The 26,637-nt window shown below is 35.0% G+C and overlaps 1 protein-coding gene and 1 non-coding gene across 2 annotated transcripts; both read right to left on the minus strand.

Annotated features, from left to right (window-relative positions):
• Nucleotides 1-7,830: 7,830 nt before the first annotated feature.
• Trnay-aua lies at nt 7,831-7,903 on the minus strand. The gene has a single exon. It is a non-coding gene; the product is annotated as a tRNA-Tyr (tRNA).
• A 12,001-nt stretch (nt 7,904-19,904) lies between these two features.
• Nucleotides 19,905-21,148, minus strand: LOC106662093. The gene is made up of 2 exons (XM_014385902.2): nt 20,657-21,148; nt 19,905-20,363 (listed from the first exon to the last, which is right to left on the minus strand). Exons 1-2 carry the CDS (start codon nt 20,835-20,837, stop codon nt 19,936-19,938), a joined length of 609 nt encoding a protein of 202 aa, XP_014241388.1. The 5' UTR covers nt 20,838-21,148; the 3' UTR covers nt 19,905-19,935.
• Between the last annotated feature and the right edge of the window lie 5,489 nt (nt 21,149-26,637).

The following is a 26,637-nucleotide window of genomic DNA, read 5'->3' on the forward strand; positions in this document are numbered from 1 at the left end:
AACGGACACAATAGAATCAATTTTCACAGCTAAACCATTTTCACATAAATTGTGGCAAAAGGAGTTCATTTTCGTTTTCATTGCAGATTGAACAGTTCAGATCTCTTTATAAGGTCTATGGTTGAGATCAAAGTGATCGCCATTCAGTTTCATAACCTATCACCAGTTAGAAAGTGGCTGATTATTTAGAACATAGCAATCATCATTCAATTTAGATTTCTGTCACCAAAACTAAGATATTGAGATTAATCCTATTCCACCATATGAAAATGAGGAATACAGAAAACCATTATTAAAACTATTAAATGGAAACCTCCAACGGGGCTAAAATTTAAATGGGGAGATAACAGGAAAAATACCACCCCATTCTGTTTATCGCAAAAGCTAAATAATCCCTAATACTGAAGCACCTTATTTAGCCGCTTATCTAATATTAATTTGACAATTATGGCAGTATGGATGCGCAATTTGGGTGCTGCAAAAGGGTAGGAAACGTCTATGAATTATGTTGGAACAAATTCTACTTTAATTTACCCGACGTCTATTCAGGTTTAACAGCAGATACATTCAGCTTCTAGTCTCACAATTTTCCTCTCTAGAAATTATTTATTTTCCACCACCGCCAAACAGAACAAGACTAAAGAGATAAAGGTGCACAGATGTGTTTTGCACAGAGGTCACGATAGCTCTAGTGGTGAGCAGTGGCGTATCAAGCCGAAGATCGTGGGTTCGAATCCCGCTCGTGCCATCGACTTTTTTATCTCTACCAAAAACCTTAATTAATTGTAATTATTATTTGCTTTTTACGAGGGCATTTCAACTACGGGTTTTTGAAAAACAGCCCATTTGTAAGAATGCCGGGTTCGATTTTTAGGGCTTCTGGATTCGAACCGGGACCTTTACCTTACAGTGATGAACGCTGTGTCATCGCCTAAACCGTTGCGGCCACCGACGCCCCCTCCTTTCTCTAATTATCCCCGTCTATATAATCCTGAAAGGATAATCAGGCCGAACCATTACCCATTTTTTCCCATTGTCGGCTCCTTTCACCTCAATGGAACTCCTCATATAAAAATTTCTTTCTATCCCGACTTCCGTCCCCACCCAACGTATATAGACACAAAACAGTAATATCTCACTGGCACTCACAACACAACACACAGTAATGACTCATCTACACAGAAAACAAACACTTTGGGCGAGTACAAATTTAAAATTTCTAGCATTGTATAAATTCATTTTTTCCACATCATACATGTATTTGTAAAATTTAAACAAAGTTTAAAAATTCCAGGCCCTGAAGATGATCTCAATAAAGATCGAAACGTTGGCACGATAAAAAAAAAAGTTTTTCTAAAACCTACGTCACACCAGACCGCATCTCCGATCACCAAATAATCATATGAATGGATGTTTTACTCTGACAACAATGGTGCAATTGGATTTTAAATTGATGAAACAAAGACAAAGTTTTGACAATAAGTTGGTTACATTTCATCCTTGAATTGCCTGCCTTGCGCAAAGATGCAAAGATTTGCTCGTTTTAATCACTCTTCACGGGCACTCAGAGCGATAAAGTCAGAAGAGATGGACTGAAAACCATTTTGTGGTTCAAGAGAAATTCAGCCGGGCCAGCTAAAAAGGACACCCTGTATATTGTATTATTGCAATCACGTGTTTTTTTAACGTCTCCCCCTGTTAATGATCCAATCCAGGACACCAACTCAACGCGTTCACCATAATTGTTTCGAGAATATGTTAAAAAGTATATTGCGAACCTTAGTCTAGAAGACAAATTCAAGACGTATTGTTTTATGTTTCTTCGGTCTTAAGAGAGAGGGTGATTTCTTGTAAAACAAATGGTAGCATAACCGAAGCGATTTTTCATGTTTGATTGTTCCTATGAAATCTTTCGATTGGTTACGGGAGGATAGCAATCACCATTTCGAAGAAATTGGCTTGACTCCAGTTTTTGATTCTTACCAAATCTTGTGGAACGGTGTATTTCAGGTTGATGGACAGGAAACATTTCGGTTACTTTGGTAGTAATTATTTATTATTGTTCTCATTTAAACGGCATAATAAATTAAAAACAATTTATTACGTACTTTATCTAAATAATAAGTAAAATAAAGTCCGTTTTAAATTAAAATAGTATTTGTGATTTTACGTATGCGTCAAGGTTTCAAAATAAACACTGTTTACGTTATTTTAATATTTACAGTAGATTTCCTTAGCAAATAAAAATAATAATAATGCAGTACTATCAATAATTCGACAATCCAGTTTATTAGAAATAATTTTACACAATTTAAACGTAATTATATTATGCGAGCCTAACCTTAGCTGACAAACAGCCTCAACTTGAATTCGTTTTATATTTAAAATATGTTCAAAAATCATATAATCGATTAATCTTAATTAAAACTTACGTGGAATTCACATACACACAATGAAGCGACTGTAATTAGATATAAAATGCTGAAGAGACTGTTTGACAATAGATCCAAACGGACATGACAACAAAATAAGATTATACATCCCAATTTGGACCGATGGACTTGAATTATACGGGACAGTCAAGCGTCCCAATCTTGACAAATTCAGTCCCTACAATACAAAATCTTTCGCATATTTATTTCCCTCTGGGGTCGCAATGACATTTAACATTGAGGTTCTTTAGCGTGCGCACTTGGCCTATGAGGCCTTACCACACGTTTTAGATTCTCAAGTTAGGAGCGACTAATCTCCGCGAACGGAAAATCTTCTGTTTCCATGGGGTTCGGTGTAGAAGCCCACAAATCTACAGACATGCTGACTTCTACTGCCAGTCTCGCGCGTAAAATGTCACCCAAAAGGTGGTCGAAATGCATCATCTTACTCTCCCAAGCACTCCCTAGATAGAGAAGACAACTCTATCTCCTTGGGTGTAGGGGCTCCGCTAACCTTCGGATACTCTACGGCCGCGGCTTCGATTTAAGTGGAATCTCTAACCACCCCCTAAAGAAGACCATGCCTACGGTAAAGGCAGCTCTGACGGGTGTCACCGACAAACACCTGCCCCCGTCCACCGTTCCTCACGCATTCGACGGACGCCGGCAGCGTAGTCATAGCTCCTCGCTGGCATACGTTCTCTGCAATCCGGAGGTAATCCTGAGGTCATGCGCAAGTACTACGGTCCATGGCCACGAATGAAACACAGCCTCTTCTCTAGGTACCCGCCAGGAGTCTCACCACTAAGCCCCTGCGAGTCCTTTCCCAAGCAGCTGGGCTTGAACTTGGAATGAAAATACGCTGCCCCGCAGTACAGATGGTTATGCACCCTCCCCTGTCCGTATATATATTCAAAATATAGGTTTAGACAAAATCCTTTAATTGATGCACCATTCTACGTGCTCCACTCCGATCTCAACATACCCTACGTCCGAACCCTGGCCCAGTCCCGCTACTATAACCCGTAAATTCGCAACCTGTCCGGCTCAACCCTTCCTTCTAACTCTCAAAGCAGATTGAAACGCGTTTGCCTCGGGACCATCTGATTTTGTAATTTCGGCAACTCCTAGGACTGCTGTTGACTTTACTCTACAATGGTTAATTACGACCACATTCATTGGATAATGGCCGTTCAAATCAATCACGAAGGGCATATAAATATGCATAAAATATTTTGTATGTATATTTGTATGTGCATATCATTACAAATAACATAATTTTTGCTTGTTGCCTTTTGCAGTTGTAAAATTAATAAATAAATCTTCAATTTCACCAAAGTAGGAAAGTGACCGATACACTGTTTCGGTACTTTCAGTATAGTGGTGTATTTATATCCAGCGAAACCTAGTAATCTTCAAGGTTGAATACTAAATCTTTCAACACAGAGCAGGCCAAACTTGAATTCACTTGAATCCAAAGATGCTCTGACTCAATCAATGTTAGCATTTAACTGTGCAGCCAAATTTACCTCGGTGGGGATATCAACACACAGTCCTAAAACAAATCTTGGGAATCTGCTTCATTCATTTCACACAGTTTGTCACCATTTGAGTTTTTTGAAATACACGTCATCAAATTACTACAACTAGTTTTCAACCAGTGGAGGTGTTCCAACACTCAATAATAAGGTGTATTTTTAAGCAATGGTAAGAGGCATTTCAAAAATTTGTGCAGCATTCACCCTTCCTGAATAGCTAACTCCCCAAAACTGGGAACTATATAGCAACTCAGCTGTAACAATGAAATGATACAATTTCATTATAGCTTCCCAACTATTAGCACGAGTTTAACGAGTATATTTCTAACCGACAAGGTTGCTATTACAGCTAGACTTGTAACATGCAAAAATTTGTACGATGAACTTACTGTTTAATTGTTTTAAAAACCTATTTTTCTTCTTCCTTTTCTTGAAACAACTAAAAGCTCAATGTAATTTTTTATTTAACATTTTCAACTCGGTTCACTAAAACTTAAATGCCTGTTTATTTTTCAAAAATCACTTTTTTCATTAATTTGTACATAATTTAAAAAATAAATCAAGTTAACTGGAAAATTATATTTTTTCCTCTATATTATCGTAATAATTGATATAACAATAATTTCGAAAATCCTTATAATTAAATATTTATTTTTTGGCCTGGTATTTAGTTTAATATAAGTACGGATGTGTGAAACTAAAAGACCGTCTGCTTGTCTAACTTGGATCGATTTCGGTAGCATCCGCCTTCTCCCAGTCTTGAGTTTATAAAATATATAAAATTACATACGGTTTTCCAAATAAAATCTTTCTTAATGTTAAATATCTAAAATTAAACTAAACATAATTAAATTATGTTACGATTGCTAGGGTCCCATCTCGTTTCAGACCCGGCAATGTAAAAAGGGGTAGGTTTCTCATGGATTACGTGTACCAAATGAGTGGCGTTTTTTAGTTATGGTATTTTGTGTCTGGTTTGTTTAATTTTTACATATTTCTTTGAAATTTATCCTTAAGTTCAAAATTCTATATTTACTACTTTTCGTTTTTATTATTTTTTTCGTTTTTTTTTTTTTTTTTTTCATTATATAAGTTAGGTTTACGATTTTTTTCATGTTTTTTTAAATTTTTAAATTGAAATCAATCTTATAGATTTCTAAAATATTTGTATATCCTTCACATATTTGTTTTGTACTTGTTTAATATTTATGCTATTATTTTCCATGTTGATCAAAATTCACTAATTTTCGTGGTCCGCTTGACCAATTAATATCTTTCAATTAATTAAGGCTTTTAGTTGAATAAAAAGTCAGTGTCACAAGCGGGATTCGAACCCACGATCTTCGGCTAGATACACCGCTGCTCTACCACTTGAGCTATCGTGACCTCGATCCACTCGGACACTAACTTCCATCTCCACCCCACCATTTGAATTTTCTATCCTTTTTGCCATTTTTCAAATGTCAATTCAAGGTCAAGCGGAACACAAAAACTAGTGAATTTAATAAGTTACAATGAAGTATATCTTCACTAAAACTCTCCGTGGCAATTTCATTAGTCGTCGAGAATACACGATATTTGAAAAATAGCAAAAAGGAGGGACAATTAAAAAAGTGGGGTTGAGATGGGAAGTTAGTGTCTGAGTGGAGCGAGGTCACGATAGCTCAAGTGGTAGAGCAGCGGCGTATCTAGCCGAAGATCGTGGGTTCGAATCCCGCTCGTGACACTGACATTTTAATCTCAACTAAAAGCCTTAATTAGTTGAGCAAAATATTCTCTAATTCAGTTAATTTTTTATTATTGTTTATTTACTTAACTTACCTCCTCAAAATTTATGTCTTCCTTTGTCCTTTACATTGGCTTATAAAAATTAGTTTGCATATTTTTAATACCTTTGTTAATCCATGTACATATACGAATCCTGAATATTAAGGAAATTCCTCTTTTGCATTTTCTTCTTTCTTATTCTTGATTTTTGTAAAATGCCTTACGTTGATGTTTTATAGCTCTTTCGATAAGATTTTAAGTAATTATTTTTCATTAACATTTTTCTAATTCTACTCAGATTTGTGTAAAAGTGTGTCGTTTAATTCTTACATTTTTTTAAATCATATTTATTACAATGTTATATTTTTGTGTTACTGAATTCATTGAAGTATCATGTACGTAATGTGCATCATGTATATAATATACATTGTGAAGAAGTTGGTTTTTATACAAATTTGTTATAAGTTTTTGGTCTGCATATCAACAATTTGTAATCCTTCCAAGTTCCATTGCCCAATTATGATGATTTTAGTGTATAAAAAAAACAATTAAAAAAAATTGTTTTCTGAAACAACTTTGAAGCAAAGGCTTTTCCACATTGTAATAAAGTTGAAGGATAATAATGTTTACGCAATCATTAATTAAATTCACTCGCGAAGTAATTTCTTTCCGGTAATTTTAGAACTTTTAGAACAAATTAGTATAATTATAAAACGCCATTTCTTTAAAATACGTACAATTTGTAATCCACCCAAGTTCCATTGTCCAATTATGATGATTTTAGTGTATAAAAAAAACAATAAAAAAAAATTGTTTTCTGAAACAACTTTGAAGCAAAGGCTTTTCCACATTGTAATAAAGTTTAAGGATAATAATGTTTACGCAATCAATAATTAAATTCACTCGCGAAGTAATTTCTTTCCGGTAATGCTTTTAGAACAAATTAATATAATAAATTACGTCATTTCTTTCAAATATGTATTAAATTTCACTCACTAATCTCTTTTTCCTAAACATTTGGTTTTTATTTCACTCAATAGTGCACTTTTCCCGTTGGAATATATGTACAACTTCTTTATAGCAGGCATTGTTAACTTTTATCTGAAAATTATTCAATTTCAAACCTTCCAGGCTAGTTTTAAAAATCCATTCTATAAAACCATAGTCAACATCAAATATGTATATAAATTTGGTAATAGTTTTTTTATGTATGATAAAAAATTTGTTCTTTTTTCTGATGACAAGCCCTCTTTTATGTTATCTTCACGTTTACATATTTTCCATTTATCTTTGCCACCGTTCTGTTGACACATATTTAGCATTTAAATTACATACATATTACTAACGTTTGCCATTCATGAAACCGACTGAGTTTTTTTACTTATCTTTCCAATAGTTACTGTTATTAATAGTTTTAAAATTATACCAAAATAAATTCATGATTTGCCATATCTGCCTGACACAAGCGGCCCGTCAAATTTTAGGACTCCTGTTCCGTTTTTTAAGAGAAACGTCGGCATGTAATATAATAATACTTATAAATATAGTATACTCTAAGTATATAGTTAATTGTATATGTTTATGTTATATTTTTAAATAACTAAATTATCGTGAGTGTGTGATTAATGTTCATCGTACAGCATAGCGCCGATGGCGGAATATCGAGTTCCCCATGACAGTGAGAGTAGAAATTTAAATTTAAAAAAAGAGTTTAAAATAAATTCAGTTTTATAGCGTGTAAATAGATTTACATTTGTATCTACAATATTCTTAATAATCGGAACATGGTTACCTCAACTAAAAATCTTGTTGATACAATACTTTTGCATTTTCTCTACCTACTCAAATGTTTTATTGCCCAATGCTTTACTATACAATGATATATTTTATTCACTTTTTATAAAGGATGGTTTTACTTACAAATTTCACAAAAAATCTTTTCAAAAGTAGAACCATCTTTTACAAAAAGTGACTAGAAATATACACCCCACTTTTATTATTTTTCCATTATCTTTAATGGTCCGATTGACCAAATAACTTCTTTCGATTAAATTGATCTTGCTGTATGGTATTGGTTGAAGTGAAAAAGTTACTGTCATGAGTGGGATTCGAACCCACGACCTTCGGCTATATACGCCGCTGCTCTACCACTTGAGCTATCGTGACTTCGATCCACTCGGACACCAACTTCCCATCCCAGGTTGAGGTGGGAGGTTGGTGTCCGAGCGGATCGAAGTCACGATAGCTCAAGTGGTAGAGCAGCGGTGTATCTAGCCGAAGGTCGTGGGTTCGAATCCCGCTCGTGACACTAACTTTTTCATTTCTACCAATACCTAACATAAAGATTAATTTATTATTTCTATTAAATGTAGTTGTCCTGCTTACTGATAATGAGTTTAAAATAATTTCATAAATCTGGACATGTCATGTTGTTGTTGAAAAATGCTTAATTCCAAATTTGATCTATGACTGTCTTTGCTAGTAACTGATATTAGCTATCTTCTTTTTCCTCTTAGAAATTTATATCTATTTTCTTTGCAGATTTTGACCGTTCCTTATAACATTGAAGGTTTCGGCATGAGTTATTTTTCTTTTTTTAAACAGCATGTTGATCATTTCAACCTATACAGCCAGTAGAGTCCTTTTATAATTCTCTATGCCACAAATTCGCGATGACAATAGATAAAATAATTAAAACCCACACTAATTTCAAACCTACATTTGGTATTAATTATTCTTTAGAATTGATAAAACCGTTACAGGACATAAATATACCTAACAACTGTATTTTAGAGTCATTTAATGTTACTAATTTATTTACCAAAATCCATATAGAAGATTGTACTAAACTAATAAAACAAAAACTTATGAAGAACTTTTATAGAGAATTAACGAATTTGTAAAAAAGGTATAATAGACCTCTTAAACCTATGCCTAGAATCTAATTATTGTTATTATTTAAAAATACATTTTACGAAATGAAAGAGTTTTCAAGTCTCCATTATCCCCACGTTGTGCCGAAAAAATCATGGATAACTTTTTTTTAATATTTTCAAATCAAACAATAAATTAGATAAATATAGAATTTTTTGGGAATGCTATGTAGACGATATTCTATGTATATAGTCGGAAATTATATAGGATCTAAAAGAATTCCTACAATTAATTAATTCTTTCGTATAAATTTTACATGGAATAAATCAAATTCGTTGTTTAAACTTTTTATACTTAAAACTGTCCATAATAAATAACCTAATTGAAACAGACATATATAGAAAACCCACATCTAAAGACACTATGATACCAGCAGATTCTTCTCACCCCGGATCCATGATGATGATGGATTTATTTGGCTCATAGAAAATCCCATTAACACCCATAATTATAAACAATTGACAACAATTAAAACTGTAGCTAAAAACAATGTATATCAATAATTATTTATCGGTGGGTTGTTAGTAAAATTAATTTTAAAAAAATTAACTTTTAAAGAAGCAACAATCGGACTCAGCTACCACACTACAAATGAATTATTAGGTTTTCGTTGCTTGCCTTGAATTGGGGAACCATCGGAAAGACTAGGTAAAATTCTTGAACGAGAAGGATTTAGAGCAGCTGTTAGGGTACGTGCTTACTCAGGAACAACCTCTCAAATCCTAAAAACAAGGTTGACCACTTGTCAAAAAGCAGGGTTTACAAACTTACTCGTTATGATGGCAATATCAAATATGTAATACATAGCGGTAAGGTAAGTAAAACGAGATTAACGAACACTTGAGTAAAAATAACATTTTTTCAGAATTTAAGAACCATCTAAATAAAACAAAGCATTACCCCCATATCCCTCCCCAATTTTGAACATGTATTTAAATAATATTTGACATAAAAATTAACCCCTAATTTAAAATTGTTTTTTTCTACAGTATATACCTATTAGAATAATATTTAGTTATTCAGATATCGTGAGATGCGGGCGGGTGTGATGTAGGTTTCAGAAAAACATTTTCTTTATCGTGCCAACGTTTCGACATTTTATTGAGATCATCTTCAGGGCTCAAAGTGTTTGTCACCCGACCGCATCTCACGATATCTGAATAACTATCGATTAACGGTATAATCTCTACACATAATATTTAGTTATTAGTTATATTCATTAATAAAAATATTACTAAATAAACAAAGAAGGGACAACACTAAGCAACTTTACATTGATTTTAAAGTGCTAAAAGTCAAACAATTATTTTGATGTATTTATGTTTTTGTATTTTCCCTATTATGGCCTTCCAGTACACTACAACCACAAATTCTTTAGTAAAATATTGCTCATAAAGTAAACACTTGTTGTAATATAATGTGATGTGGTATTAAGATGTATTCATCACAACAAAATTCATATAAATTCTTTTTTCTCTTATGATAAATTAATTTTTTAACATAAAATTAAAGAAGAAAATTTTTAATTAGTAAAAAATTAGTAATTTTTTATAATGCATAAAACTATTGTCAGCTCACAACTCCTACTATTAAGCACAAGTTAACCATACTAACAGCAGGCTGCAAATTTTACATAATTAATCCATTTACGTTTTAATGGTCAATTTACCAAGTTACTTCTTTCAATTAATTATTCTTTATATGTAAGGTCTTGGTTGAGATAAAAAAGTCAGTGTCACCAGTGGGATTCAAACTTACGACCTAGAGTAGCTGTGTATTTAGCCGAAGGTAGTGGGTTCGAATCCTGCTCGTGACACTGACTTTTTTATCTCAACCAAGACATTACACAGAAAGAATAATTAATTTAAATTTTACATTATATTTCATTATTTTCTCCTCCATTATTTAATTTTTATTTCTCAAAATAACGTATACAATGTATATCAAATAAATTATTTTTTGCATTGTCTTGCGTTATGTTACATCCCCATTTTTCGCACTTCAAAATTGTGCGGCATGAGACAACAGCTGTTCCTCGGAACGTCGCATTGTCAGTGAATTTTGCAAGTTTGCAAGTCACTCCTGCAATTCACGTTGAGTGACATGTTTGTAAATTTCAGCCTGGTGATGACCATTTAATGCTCGAAATCCTATTTTTGGATTGTTGCTAAAAACATTTGTTAATCTATTCCAACCCTTCCACAAAGTGACCAAACTATAGAATATCGAGTGTTCAGCTTGATAGTGTGTCCTATTCGTAGAAAATGAAAGCTGTATTCGTTTCAAAAACTTGTTGGTTCGAGTTTGTTAAATTATTTGTACGAAAGCTCTATAAATTTAAAGGCGACGTGAGGAGATAAGTTTGCGTACGGAAAATGGAAATTCAAGGCAAAGAAAACAGAAGACTTCCACAAGTTATGCGCCCCTTCATAATTCACCCCGAGAAATAATAATTATCCGTGCCGGGAGATTTGAATATAAAACGGGGGTGGGGCCCTTCATCTCGACAAATATCCACAAAAGATCGGCCCGGTCGTACCCCGCCTGGCCCCGGATTTATTACTTTGTGGATAGCCACGTGGAAAATGACTCTTGGGCACCAATTAAACTTTTCACAAGAACCCACCGGAACACATTCACGCCTTGAAGAGGATGATGGAGATGGAAATGGACGCGAAAGGAAATATATTATAAACAGCAAGACTTGAAACATCCCTTTGGAACATTTCATAACTAGTTTAAAAAAATTCTAACACGTTAGCATGCACTCTTTCTCTCCCTCCCTCCCTCCCTCTCTCACTGACTCTTTGTCTGTCACTCACACTCTCTCTCTCTCTCTCTCTCTCTCTCTCTCTCTCTCTCTCTCTACCTTGTTGATTCCACCCCATGACTGACCATCTTTCAACGGCTATGATTCACAATTGAAGCACATGAAGCAAAGCGTTCTCCACACACGGTCTAGTCATCTGATTGTCAAAATCCAAAGTCATCTCTGAAGAGTACAGCCCCCATTTTTCAAGCGTCTCCTGGCTGATTTGCCTTTCTACTCGATGCCTCTCCATTAGTTATTGTTTTAGAGCTCACCTTACGGACCGTTTGGAGTTGACTACATATCAAGGAAGCGTTTAAATGATGGTTCCGTAGTGCGGTAAGGACAATAAAAGATCGTTTCTCGCCGTCATACATCGCGGTCGACCACTCTTCGATCGTCTCACATCCGGTGTCCCTAAACCGCTGTAGACATTGGTGAATGGTAGACCTAGGTCTTGGGCTATGCAACGGACGCTATTTCCGTCGTTGGCGAAAGCATCTTTCCGCGCGTTATCTTCTCGATTTAAAACCATGCTGTTAAGAAAACGAAATGAATAATTAATTTTTACTTAAATTTGTTGTTTTATCAAAGAAAACAATTTCAAAACCAATTAGCACATTCCGCAAGTTGGCTCTGGAAATGATGAAATTGAATGATATTAGGAGTCACGATGTTTGTAAGATGTTAACTCGTGTTAACTCAAATAGAGAAATGTCCAGTAACGTGAAGGGGGCATTCAAAACATCAAAACATTCGACAATAATATTAGTGGTATTCGCGATGTTTATAAGAAGTTAACTCGTGTTAACACGAACAGTGAAATGTCCAGTAAAATCATGAACGCCCCCTTCTTTTCTTATCATGTTAAATGTTCATTTTTCCGCAATGCTGCCAGTGGCGATTGGTAGAACCAAAAATAGAGCTATAACAGTCCTTGAAGGCTTGTTGTTGTTTATTTTGGTTTTATTTTTTGGTTAAATTATAAGGTGCCTGAAGTTAATAAAAAATGAAAATTGAACAACTCTTTCATTCAAAATGCTATCGATGCACTCCAAAAGTAGGAACAAATGATACGCTTCAACTCGTACCTCCTTGTCTACTAAAGTCTAACAGCCTACAACATTATAGGATGGGAGATGTATCTACTGAGAGTATAAGGACAGGTCCGAAATGGACATAAACATGTACTGCTCTGATTTAATTAATGCGTATTTAAGAATAAAAATACGTGTTAACAAAAAACAGTTGTTAAATTCATAGCTGCCATTTGGTTACCTTTGCCCTAACAGATAGAATGTGTCTACATTGTCGATCTAACATCTATCAAATAATTAAGGTTAAAAATGGCAAAAAGGAGGGAAAATTCAAATGGTGGGGTAGAGATGGGAAGTTAGTGTCCGAGTGGATCGGAGTACGATAGCTCTAGCGGTAGAGTAGGTAAAGGTACAAAAGTCAGTGTCACGAGCGGGATTCGAACCCACGACCTTCGGCGAGATACGCCGCTACTATACCACTTGAGCTCTACCGCTTTTGAGTATAGCAATCAGCATAGCACTGGTACGCATAATTGCCGAACAGGGATCGGTACAGATGCAAATCGTGCATATGATGCTTGAATCGAGTTCACCAGAGGATGATAAAACCTCCAACTTCGACTCCCGCTAATATGATGCCCCCAGCTTCAAATCATGCCACCAACTACGACTCCTGCCAATGTTATGTCCCCAACTTCAAACACGGCAACATGATGCCACCTTCTTCAAATCGTGGTATGATGCCACCGAATTTGACCACTGACAATATGATGGCACCTAATGTGTAATATTATACTAGATAAATAATACGTCTCTTCTAGGCATTTTTTGACAATCCTCAGAATTCAAATCTGACACATTTTGTACTATTTTAAAAGACGACAAATTATAGGCTCGTAATATCTTCTCAGGTTCACATAAAATACGAAATAATAGGCACATGAGAAGAACAATACAAGACTTATAAAATATATGTCAAACCGGATTTACAGCATTACATCAATCCATTCCATCCACCATATCAATAGCTTTCCAAATCAGATGTATTGACAATATATTTTTAAGGCTTACCTTGCCACTGGCCTGTTCTAAGATGTTGCTACTGAAAGCATGCGTAAAACGTACAATTAAACGTAAACAAGAAACTGCTGGTTTAAGAATAAACTGCGTTCTCTTGTTTCAAAAGTAAAACCAAATTTAACAAAATTAAGAATGTAAAGTATATTTTCTGATGAATGTGGATTCAGCAAGTTGCTCAGGATGGATGAAACTTTTACTCTGTAAGCATAAAAACACGATAAATTTTTCGTTGAAAAAAATTAGGCGTTACTCTGAGGTTCCTTGGTGCAAGAAATGATTTCGACGTGGAGATTGATTTATCATACGGAAAATCGAATTCGCATCAATCGAACGATCTAACGCCTTAAAAGGTCAATATAATCGTAAGCATGATAAGGTTATTATCATTACTTTCCGTGTAGTGTTAGGCCCGAGCAAGACTAGTGGCTAAATTCCCGAGGCGTCAGTTTAATAACGTTTTCGCCGGATCTAGGCCAGAATTGCGTCCTATTAGGCCGAGGGGATTAAAAGTTATCAAATCTAACTTTGATAGCATCACGACAGTTAACATAATGAGAAATTCCGAGAGGATTTCGCCACGGCCTGTAAACCATGAAGTTGACAAAGGGGTGTCGGGATTAGTGCGAAAACTCGGCTCCTTTAAGGACGGACGTCACCTGATTCCAATCTCCTTCGGGATTAATAGCCAGATAGGAGCTATATCGGCAGACTGGAATTTCGTCGCACTTAAACGTCAGACCAGACAAGTTGATGTCAACTTTTATTATTATAACATTCGCTTCGGATTAACGGCTCTTTTAGAAGGCGGACGGCCGTTTCAGAAAAGCAAATATTGGCAACTATATATTTCCAGGTGATTTAATCCAACATAAATCTTTAAGGAGTTTAATTAAGAAATTAAATTATTAAAAACACTCAGAGATGAAGAGAAAAAGATAGAAAAGACTCAGTCGTCGAACTTTCAACACACTGATTGGCACATTAAAAATTTAATTATTAATTTCACTAGTTTTCGTGGTCCGCTTGACCAATTAATATCTTTCAATTAATTAAGGTTTTTAGTTGAGATAAAAAATCAGTGTCACGAGCGGGATTCGAACCAACGACCTTCGGCTAGATACGCTCTAACCACTTCGATTTTTTCTAGATCTACTAACTAACTTTCCATCTCAACCCCACCTTAGGAGGAAAAATTCAAAAGGTGGGGTTGAAATGGGAAATTAGTGTCCGAGTGGATCGAAGTCACGATAGCTCAAATGGTAGAGCAGCGTCGTATTTAGCCGAAGATCGTGGTTCGAATCCTGCTCGTGACACTGACTTTTCTATCTCAACTAAAAATCTTAATTAATAGAAAGATGTTAAGTATTAATTTAAAAAGTCATTTAACATAAACATCGATTCACAATTTTGAAATCAATGGTATCAAAGTTAATGAAATTTAATAGAAATGATAAATGATGGAGTGAGTGTGGTGTTTAATACTTTTTAAAAGGATAGTTCCTACTCACAGTAAGTTGTTTTGCAACGATCCGGATTTCGAGCCTTTTAGCTCATCATCAGGTTGAAGGAATTCCACAACCACGTCTCTCGACATGAATTGCCAAAATGAACCGCTGATACCTCCGCCAACGCGACGTTCCAATTATCACCTGATTTTTTTTATGACGCTCAATTTGAACGTGCGAAGCGTGGAAATTATAACACAAATAAATATTAGAATAATAAATACTTAATATTACTATAAATTACTATAAAAATAATAACAATTAAAATAATTAAATTAATTATTTGGATGTTTGATATTATTTATGTACATATTTAAAATGGGAGGTAGATCAAAATCTGTTATATTATTAATGCATTTATCACCATGTTCAATTTTACATTTTTTAATTTCAAATTTCTCAAACCAATCTAGTTCTTTCCCTTTGTTGAAACTATGTAACACTCTTGTATTTAAATTTGAATTGAAATTATGTTTTGTTTCTTTTAGATGGTCCTTAAATTCCGAAAATTTGCTCGATTTAGGCAAGTGTTCTTTTACTCTTGTTTTTATTTCTCTACCGCTTTGTCCTATATATTTAATATCACAATCATTACAATTGAGTTGGTAAACCCCACTTTTTGCCAAGTTGTCTACTTTGTCTTTAGGTTTTGAGAGGATGTTTTTAAGTGAACCCGTACTTCTAAAAGCTATTCTAAAACCTTCTTGTTTAAAAATTTTACTAACTTTTTCCGATAATTCACCAATGTATGGCAAACAACGGAAACCTAATGATTCATTTGTGGTGGGGTGACTGAGTCCTATTGTTGATTCGTTTAAAGTTAATTTTTTTATTCTTTTAACTAGCAACCTATCAATAAATATTTCTTGATACCCGTTGTTTTTTGCTAAGGTTTTAATAGTTTTTAATTCTTTTTTATAGTTATCAGGTGTTAGCGGAAGTTTTAACATCCGGTCTATGAGCCAAATGAAACCAGCAGCCTTTTGGGACCATGGGTGGGAAGAATCCGCTGGTATCATAGTGTCTGTAGTTGTGGGTTTTCTATATACATCTATTTCAACTAGGTTGTTTATTATGGACATTAAATGAAATTTAATTTCGAAATGATTTAGCAGTTTAAACGCCTAGAGTACACGTGATAAAAATCACTATTAGTTTTATACATATTAACCAGAATACGTCGATGAATGAACAGAATTTCTTTTGTTGGCGGGGAAGTGTCCGAAATTGCATGCCAACAGTGGGAAATGGAACAAACCGTTCGCGGGGTCATCTAACAATTCAACTACGATACAACTACTAGCTTATCTACCACAGCCCATAACTTATACTAGGTAAGGTGGGAATAACAACTAGATACTTGTTCCTATTCGTCTTGGTGTAATCATTCAAATTTCATAATCAAAAGTTTAAGTTCGCTAGAAGACAGTTAAAGTTAAAAAGTTCACGTGGGGCCCGGTATGGCTAATCGCACCTCAGTAGCCAATTTTTAGTAATTTGCATTTCTCTGGTTATATAAAAAAGATGCATTTCTTTTCTAGATAGTCGAAGAATGGCTCTTTCATGGCGATCGACGCTGTTCACATCAGTAGTCATATGTCTATGAGTCTTTCACACAAGCAGAACCCTAATATTTTTTCCACAGAGTTACAAAGTCAAACCAATTTAAACACGAGCTGCCAACAAATTAACCGAAACTGAATCTAATAATAATAAATTAATAAACAGACCTGTTAACAGAAATGTTACTAGGGAGCCTGCTGCACGATAACAGCCAACCTCATGTTTCAATACAAGCTGTGATAAAATTAAAGAAGCTAAGGTAAGCCCTATTATCCTGATCTGGCCTCTGCACTGTTATTGTTTACCCGGGGAAAAAAACCTAAAATATTTTACCACTTTGCTTTTTGTGATACACCTCAAAACCTGGTGGCAGCGTTATAGTGTCAACAATAAGGTAATTTAAACATTGTCGAAAAGATATTAGGACTAATCCCCCTACATCACATGGTAGAAAGGACAGTACAAAAAACCACAATCAACTTTATCAGAGAGAAACCTCCAACAGGAATACAACTGAAACGGAGAGATAGAAACAAACTGTGGAAAGACCATCCATCACTCATGGCTCCAAGAGACGACATGAACAGGATGTTTGAATTTAACCAAAAATTCCGAATATATCTGGGCACCAAAAAGGAATGGGAAGGAAAGGGAAATAACTCCTTTAAAAATGGCACCATCCTTTGGTACACAGATGGATCTAGAACACAAGAAGGTACGGAGGCAGGAGTATTTGGACCCGGAACCAAATACTCAGAACCCATGGGAAAGCACACCAGTATCTTCCAAGCTGAGATTCACGCAATTGAAAGATGTATCCAATTCAATCTAAGTAAACGATACAAAAATAAGAATATAGCTATCATGTCAGATATTCAAACAGCCATCAAAGCACTAAGCTCAAGTATCATTAGTTCAAGGATGGTGCTGAACTGCAAAAACAAATTAAACACACTAGGTACGCAGAATAAAGTCAGCCTCTGCTGGGTCCCAGGACACATGGGAGTAGAAGGCAATGAGAAAGCGGACACCCTTGCAAGGAAAGGAGCTGCCACACCGCTGATAGGACCCGAACCCTTCTGTGGCATAGGAATCCACACTATTAACAAATGTCTCAGACAGAAGGACAAAAAGAAAATGAAGGAACAATGGAATTCACTCATTGGACATAGACAATCCAAGAATCTTCTAACCAATTTTGGCAAGAAAGAAATCACAGAATGTGTCAAAGGAAGCAGGAACAGACTGCGAATCCTAACAGGATTTCTAACAGGACACTGTAGATTAAATGGACACCTAAAGAAAATTGGAACAATCCAAGATGGCACATGTAGATTCTGCAAGGAGGCAGAAGAGACACCAACACATTTACTAACAAACTGCGGAGCTACATTAGACCGCAGGAGGAAATGTTTTGGGATGTATAATGTGACCATAGAAGAGCTTCAACCATTAAAACCGGGCCTATTAATCAAGTTTTTTGATGAAATAGGACTCACCGATGTGCTTTAGGCAGAGAACGGGGGATACAATAGCCCTCAAAGGGCGCAGTATGCCATACCCTGAAAAAATTACATCTACAACATTCTTGTAAAACTTATACGTGCAGAGGTTCGGAAAGGTACGTATTAATTTATATATTGATACTAAAACCATTGGATCACACCGGAAAAGCTACCAAAAGTTAACCATCAAGTTATCACTAAAATGCACTAAGCAAGATATGGAATTCCACAATTCGTCTGTTCAGGACACATTTCCACAGTAAAGTCTATGGTTCAGATCTTTATAAAAGCCTGGGGATTAACCACATCCACAGTTTTAACAAGATAAATCATTCCACAGATGCCGCTACTTGTAGGTTGAAAATAGTTCACTCTCACATAAGTAACAGTTCAAGGGACTTGAGAGTAGATTAATTCTCAGTTTAAAACCATAAATTAAAATTATTTTTGTTTTCATTTTCGTAATACGTTGCTTTATATTAGTATTTAATTCATCATTGGTATATTCATTATGAGAAATGTCAAAATAAAAGTCATGTACCAGGTCTCTCTGTTTTACGTTGCACTGAGAAATGAAACCTTTATATACATTGCACGGCCTTATCGATCACCTATAACAGAGGTATAAATATATATATAACTAATATATATAACGTATATATAACTAGTTCAATAAAAAGAACTGTTTCAATAGGAACATCTTTCCCGTCTCTAGGACGGACTAAAACGACGAGTACGACGGCGAAACCCAGGTCATGACACCCTAGATGTGTTGGAAACGGCTGTTCGTGATGAATGGGAAAGAATTCCTCAGGATTGTATCAGAAATCTTTTCCAAGGAATGCAAAGGCGTTTAACGGACTTGATTCGTCCCAGAGGTACTCGGTATTAAAGGGGAAAAATGTTTGGTATGCGAAATGTGAGTAAACCTAAATGCATGATAATGAAAGGCTGGTGCGTTTATTTTTGTCTATCAGTGTATATCATTAATACCAGTCTATGAATAGAAAATCCCCGGAATTAATCAACCAATCTTTATCTACTAAACACATATATATGTTTTAATATAATAATTAAAGAAGTACTTCCTTCGCTAGCAGATCCTTGCTGGTACTTTTTAAGTCACCGAGAATCGAATCCTGAATACACGATATTTGAAAATATGGCAAAAAGATGGAAAATTCGAAAGGCGATAGGTTGAGATGAAGATTTGGTATCCGAATGGATGGAAATCACGATGGCTCAGGTGGTTAGAGCAGCGGCGTATTGAGCCGAAGGTCGTGAGTTCGAATCCCCAAGTATTTTATTGACTCAACCAAACCTTACATCATCAATATAATTAATTGCATTTACATTATAATTTAGAGACAATTATACACATAGAACGCTTCATACTTAAAAATGTTAAACTTATATTACTACGTATATATATATATGACCGTGATAAAAGTCAGATGAATATATTGTTCAAGTCACTAGTTTTTGTGGTCCGCTTGACCAATTAAGATCTTCCAATTAATTAAGGTTTTTAGTTAAGATAAAGTCAGCATCACGAGCGGGATTCGAACCGAATGGATCGAGGTCACGATAACTCGTGGTAGAGCCGAAGATCGTGGGTTCGAATCCCGCCCGTGACACTGACTTTTTTATCTCAACTAAAAGCCTTAATTAATTGAAAGATATTGTTCAATGTTTGTTCCACATTTTAATATCAAATAGGAAGAAAATACAAAATATGTGTATTCATTTGTTTACTTGTCACATGTCAAATGCGTCTAAGAAGTGTTTTGTTACCGGAAGCATCTGCAATGCTCACACTAGTGAAATTGTTCTTCTTATTTTTCTTTCTAACATCGGGGCCATCTTTGTAACGTGGGATGTGCTTGGAAGAGTCGGAACGATCTGACGCCGAGTTGGAGTCGTGCGTTTGATCTCCAGGAGTGAGTGAATCTTCATTGCAATACGGCGACGTTGTAGCTGAATACTTCGGCACGTCTGCGGCCGAGTAGCTTCTTTCATTATTTGAAAAACGATCACCTTCCCAATCGCCTTCATCTTCGCTGGAAAACTCTTTTGGTTCGCCGTATACGTCTTTTGGATAAGATCTGCGTTTATAGTCCCTCACACTGGCCGAGCCTTTCACAATACGGAGATCACCCTCCGTATTAGACCGACTGTAATCTGGATGGATACCTAAAATCATAATTACACGTTAAATTCATCAAGTCAGAAAAAAAACGGAAATTACTAAACGAACTAAGAAAGAAATTTTGTTGACGCATAATTAATTATACATTGTTATAAATTTATAAGATTTTTCTTTTTACGCTATTTCAGAAGTATGTAAGAGGATCGTCCTGCATACATAACACTAATTACAATAATTTAATAATTATATTAGCCAACCTAAGACGAGAAGTATTCTTCCATACAATTCCATTTTTCCAGTTAATCATTTTTCCGTACAACCAAAACTTAATATTTACCTCTTCTTTTCCTTCTTCGAAATATCTGTCTATCGCCTCTTGTCTGCTTGTCGGGCTTCGGTATTTTCATCTTGTATATGTAGTGGTTGTGGACGACATACTCGAAGTAGCTTCCGACGTCCGATTCCTGGTCGGATGCTTTTACGCAGCAAGGGAAACACGCCGATGCCACCTTGCGCATGCTGACAACTGGGCCTGATTGAAAAGTCTAAAGACACTTAGAAATGTTCAGGTAAAGACATGTTTTAGGTTTAGTGTGTTTTTAGTTTTAAAGTAAAATGTGAAGTCGAATTGTATTATCGGTTATCAGCTGAAGCTTATTTTGTCAATGCATACTGAATTTTTATTTCTTGATTTTAACACTGTTAATTTTAGTGTATAAAGTGTATCTGTCTGTGTTTATCAAAAAATGAATTCAATCACTAACTACACACATATCGCACTCCCATTTCCATCCATTACTTTTATCCATCAATCTACTACACTGACCCCCCCCCCTTAAGACCCACCATGAAATAAAGACTGCCACCGAAAAATTTACATTTGGACGAGAGCCTCCCCGGGGATGGCTTTCTGCGGCCGGCGGAGATCCCCTCCTCGTAGGACGGCTATTAGCTTCCCGAGCGTTTGATCTGTATTTATTCTGTAGTATTTATTGTAGTTAGTTGATAGTTCATTATTGCATCTGTTACTTGTTATTTATTTATTAGTTTGTGTCTTCAAATTGTTAGTTTTGTCAAAATGTAATTTGTTATTTGGTAGGTCTGCACCTTTATTTATTCATGTTGTTGTTTTCCTTTGCTGTTTTCGCACCGAAATTTTTTATTCTTAGTACTTATTGTGTCGATCAATCTTTATTGCTCTCGTTACTTGTTATGTATTTATTGCTTTATGAATTTCTAGTCATGCTAAAAAATGGAATTTGATATTTCATAGGTCCGTACTCTTGCAGAATATTCCAAAACAAAGCAAAAAAAAATTTACATTATAAGTAATTATTCTTTTTATGTAAGGTCTTGATTGAGCCTGATTGTAAAGTCTAGAGAAACTTAGAAATGTTCAGGTAAAGACATATTTTAGGTTTAGTGTGTTTTAAGTTTTAAAGTAAAATGTGAAGTCGAATTGTATTATCGGTTATCAGCTGAAGCTTATTTTGTCAATGCATACTGAATTTTTATTTCTTGATTTTAACACTGTTAATTTTAGTGTATAAAGTGTATCTGTTTGTGTTTATCAAAAAATGAATTCAATCACTAACTACACACATATCGCACTCCCATTTCCATCCATTACTGTTATCCATCAATCCATTACTACACTGACCCCCCCTTAAGACACACCATGAAATAAAGACTGCCACCGAAAAATTTACATTATAAGTAATTATTATTTTTATGTAAGGTCTTGGTTGAGATGAAAAAGTTAGTGTCACGAGCGGGATTCGAACCCACGACCTTAACGTGAAGTCACGATGGCTCAAGTGACTAAAGCAGCGGCGTATTGAGATGAAGAACGTAGGCTCCAATCCCGCTGGTGACACTAACTTTTTCATCTCGACCAAGACCTTACATAAAAAGAATATTTAATTGAAAGAAGTAATTTGGTCAATAGACAACTAAACATAATGGACTTATTAATAATTGAATTCTATGAAGTTCTTCCAAACTTAAATTCTCAAAATATAATCCCCGACCATCAATTTAGCTTTCGCAACTGCCATTCAACTATCGAACATAGTGAGGTAGACCTCTCCTCTTCTTTTGAGTTGGGGCAGTAGTGCTCTGGGACCTATCTTGACGTAAGCCAAGCTTTTGATGGAATTTGGCACTCTGGTTTGCTGTTCATATTAAACGGCATCCTTTCTTCCACTTACTACTATCTCATACTACTTTCTGCAAAATTTTCACTATAATTTTCAATTAGTTTAATTATTTGGATATTTAATATTATTTATATACATATTTAAAATGTGAGGTAGATCAAAATCTGTTATATTATTAATGCATTTATCACCATGTTCAATTTTTTAATTTTTTTAATTTACATTTTTTAATTTCAAATTTTTCAAACCAATTTGATTCTTTCCCTTTGTTGAAACTATGTAACACTGTTGTATTTAAATTTGAATTGAAATTATGTTTTGTTTCTTTTAGATGGTCCTTAAATTACGAAAATTTGTTCGACTTAGGCAAGTGTTTTTTTTACTCTCGTTTTTATTTCCCTCCCATTTTAAATATGTATATAAATAATATTAAACGTCCAAATAATTAAACTAATTATTTTAATTGTTATTATTTTTATAACAATTTAATAATATTAAGGTATTATTCTAATTTTTTTGATCTTTTATCTTTAATCACTAATTTACAAATTAATTTCTTACAGTATTTACTATTACAATAGTTATTTGTGTTATAATTCCCGCTTTTCGCACGTTCAAATTGAGCGCCATTAAAAACCCAGCTCCTCATTGGAACGTCGCGTTGGCGGGGGTATCAGCGGGTTCTCTTCTGCAATTCATGTCGAGAGACGTGTTTGTAGAAACCCTTCAACCTGACGATGAGCTAAAGGGCTCGAAATCCGGATTGTTGCGAAACAACTTAATGTGAGTAGGAACCATCTTTTTAAAAAGGACTTCAGACTCTTTTCTTAATGTGCCTTATTCGAATTCATAAAGTAAAATATTAGACAGGTCTTCCATTTTCTTCTGGTCTTACACTTAACTTCGATTCGTTTTCTTCAGTATCAAGCATTCATCGTTATCGGATAAACAGGTTATGGCGGCATACTTTGAAAAGTGTTAAAAGCAATGCAGGATGGCAGGGCTTTTACTCTTCGGTTTTGTAAGTGTTGTTGCATAACTAACTTAACATTCCTGCCAAACTATCGACGAGTTTTGAAAAATACACAATGTATTATATAAAGTTCTGGGATGTTGTCACGTTTTAAAGTTTATTTGAATCATGAATAGAAAACCGTTTGAGTAGGGCAAGATTGTTGGGATATTCTAGTTTAATCCTCCCCCGAGCGTTTTGTAGAACCACCCTGTCCTTTTGTGCTCTCCTCAACCCGGGCCTCCTTTGGGATGCCGTGAGCCGCTGATTCATGATCGCCCAGGGATCGGTTTTACTGCCTCCGTGTCCCTCTGCAACCGAGCAACCGGGAATAATGGCCCTCGTTGCGAACTCGGGCCGATGCGTTTCCACAAAAGCGTTATTGTATTTTCTACGGCTGACTCATCCGGGGTGAAAATAAAGCTAATTCCACCCTAAATTTCACCCCAATAGCCATTAACTTTACGGTTGCCTTTCGTTGTTTACTTTTCTGGGAGATTTAAGAACAACAGGTTAACTATGAACGTGTTCGTGTACAGTTTGTTTCCCCAATGTCATCTGATGAACCCCTAACCTAACAAGTTGTATTCATAAATATCCAGGGCCGAGTCTTATTACAAAATCCATGCTCGTTTTGTTTACCCAGGCTCGTAGCGAGTGGTCGGAGATAAGAACAGAGTCATAAGTTTCCATTTTTAATGGAAATAAGAAGAAAGGACAAGTGTCGGGAGACCGTCGTGATATTTGGAATAAAAAGTCGACGCTCTTCTTTTTCAACATGTCGCTCTGGCGGGCAACATCTAATCTTGTAATCTAAGCTCGGACTACTTGCAATATTTAAGCTCCCTCTAGGAAAAGGGCTTAGCTCACCTTCTAATCTTATTTATAAAGTGAATCAGAGCTTTCGGTTTTCCAATGATCTCCGGGTTCTTTTGGCGTCTTTACTTTGCCAAAATTCCTTCCACCCACACACATTGTGTAAAGGCTTACGAGGTCGCTCGTTTGTTTGTGTTTACGTTTAATAAAATTTCGAATTTTTATTAACTTCTACTTCAGTTTTGATCAAATCGATTGTTTAAGATTTGTGCATGTGTTTAATTTCAATTTTGAATTTAATCTAATTTAATCCTCTTAGACAAGTTCATCATATTTCTTTTTTACATTTTCTTAGCAATTTATATTTATTTGTTACTTGTTACTGTTGTTGTTAGATAGAATACAGCATAAACAGCATTGAACACACCATAAACCATGGTTGAACAGGCATATAGTTTGTATTTGGTCTGTCTTCATTAAATTTGTTGAATTACCCAAACACATTTCGGCAACAGAAACACTATTCGTAGATGAAGATGGCGCAAGGCCGAAACGTGTTTGAAACCCGCGAGTGAAGACGGACCCATTAAATGACCCTATGGCGGTCAAGCATGCGTCACCGACTCACCGACCAGCAACCACCATCAGCAGTATAAACTCTTTAAAAAAAGAGAAAAATTAAGATCAGAAATTTTTTATGATTGAAAAAATCAAGTGCCTAAAAGTTTTTCAGTTTTTCATACGTATATTATATACGTTAGTTGCGTTCAAATTTGATTCACATATGCTTATTCTACGTAAAAATATAGTTGAGTGATTTCGACGCACCATAGAAAAAAATAAAATTATTTTTATGTTATTTTATTTTCATTTTTTGCTACAGATAATAGTAGAATATTTATCGATTATGTTTCTTCATATATTCACAATTACATATTAATAACATTGATAAATTTATTGAAAAAAGAACAAAGTAAAAATAAGTGCCAATAGGTAATTAAGTTTTAAATTTTATTGTTAATCGTCTCCTCATGAATTGTGGAATAAATTAGCTTTATCATATTTATTGTAGTGTGTAAAAATTATTTCCATTTTAAATAAGAAAAATTTAATTAACGTGTAATAAAAGAATTTCATATTTTACTTAAGTTATTTTTTATTGCATCAATGTATTTTGTTATATAAACTGGTTTTTATTAGAATGGTATTAGAATGAATCATAGGAATGTTCTCAATCACCCTACTTTTTGGCTTCCGACCTATTTAAATGCTTGTATTATTTATTTATTTATTTTTTACGAGGGTTCGCAACAGCAGAGGTTATATGCCTCGGGGTACCGGTGTTTTTGTTTAAAAAAAAAAAAAAAAATCTGTAAGTATGTCGGGTTCGAATGCAGGGCCACTGGATTCGAACCCGGGACCTTTACCTTACAGTGATGAGCGCCGTATCAACGCCTAAACCGTTGCAGCCACCGACGCCCCTTGTATTATTATTATTTTTTATAAATGCATTTAAAAGAAAGGTAATTTAAATTGACACGATCAGTACAAATTACAAGCTGAAAAAATAGTGAGCTTTTACAAAGAAAAAAAAAATTCAAACTGTTCAACCACTGAAACAGTTTTGCAAAGGTACATTTCACTATTTGAAATATGTAGTTTCTTGAAATCTTCAACGTTTAGGGATGGATTGTAAATAACATTACCCCAGAATATAAATGCAGAAACTATATTTTTGCCCAAATCTGTAGGAAAATGCTTGAGACAAAAATCATGGGAAAAAGGGGGGCATTGTGTTGGGTGAAAGGGCATGCAGGCTTGTGGCAAAATGAAACGGTGGACGCACTTGCAAAGGAGGCTGCAACATCAGGTCCAACCTTGACATTAAAATTCCTAAAGATGACGGGAAAAACTTTTTCTAAACGTTTTGTAGAAATCAGTGGCAAGAAAAATACAACGCATCAAATGTTGGCAATTATTACAGGCTACTGTTCCCTGAGCTCAAGAAAAAAACCATGGTTTTCGGAAGGCGATAGCCCAGAAGGAATGTCAAAGGAGTTCTATTCTACTATTTTTAGACTGAAGACAAATCATGGCGCCTATGGGGTAGCTACAAGAAGAGAATCGGTTTGGCATCGTCTCCGAACTGTTCCACTTGCGATTGCCCCTCAAATCCTTCCCACATAATTTTTGAATGTCCAGAATACGAAAATGAAAGAGACAAACTGCTAAAAAATCTGAGCAAAGTCCCAAACATTTCAAAACCAATAAACTTACAATCTGTCCTAATAAGCAACAATCCATCAGCTTTCAACATAATCTATGAATTTC

The sequence above is a fragment of the Cimex lectularius genome, unplaced genomic scaffold, assembly GCF_000648675.2.
Source record: "Cimex lectularius strain Harlan isolate CLEC.00 unplaced genomic scaffold, Clec_2.1 scaffold19, whole genome shotgun sequence".
Lineage (NCBI taxonomy): Eukaryota > Metazoa > Arthropoda > Insecta > Hemiptera > Cimicidae > Cimex > Cimex lectularius.

Excerpts from the sequence above, each read along its gene's own strand:
- LOC106662093 (XM_014385902.2), bottom strand. The coding sequence starts at position 20,837 with ATGCGCAAGGTGGCATCGGCGTGTTTCCCTTGCTGCGTAAAAGCATCC. Across the intron at positions 20,364-20,656 it reads TCGAAGAAGGAAAAGAAGAG|GTATCCATCCAGATTACAGT; the intron begins GTAAATATTAAG and ends TTATGATTTTAG.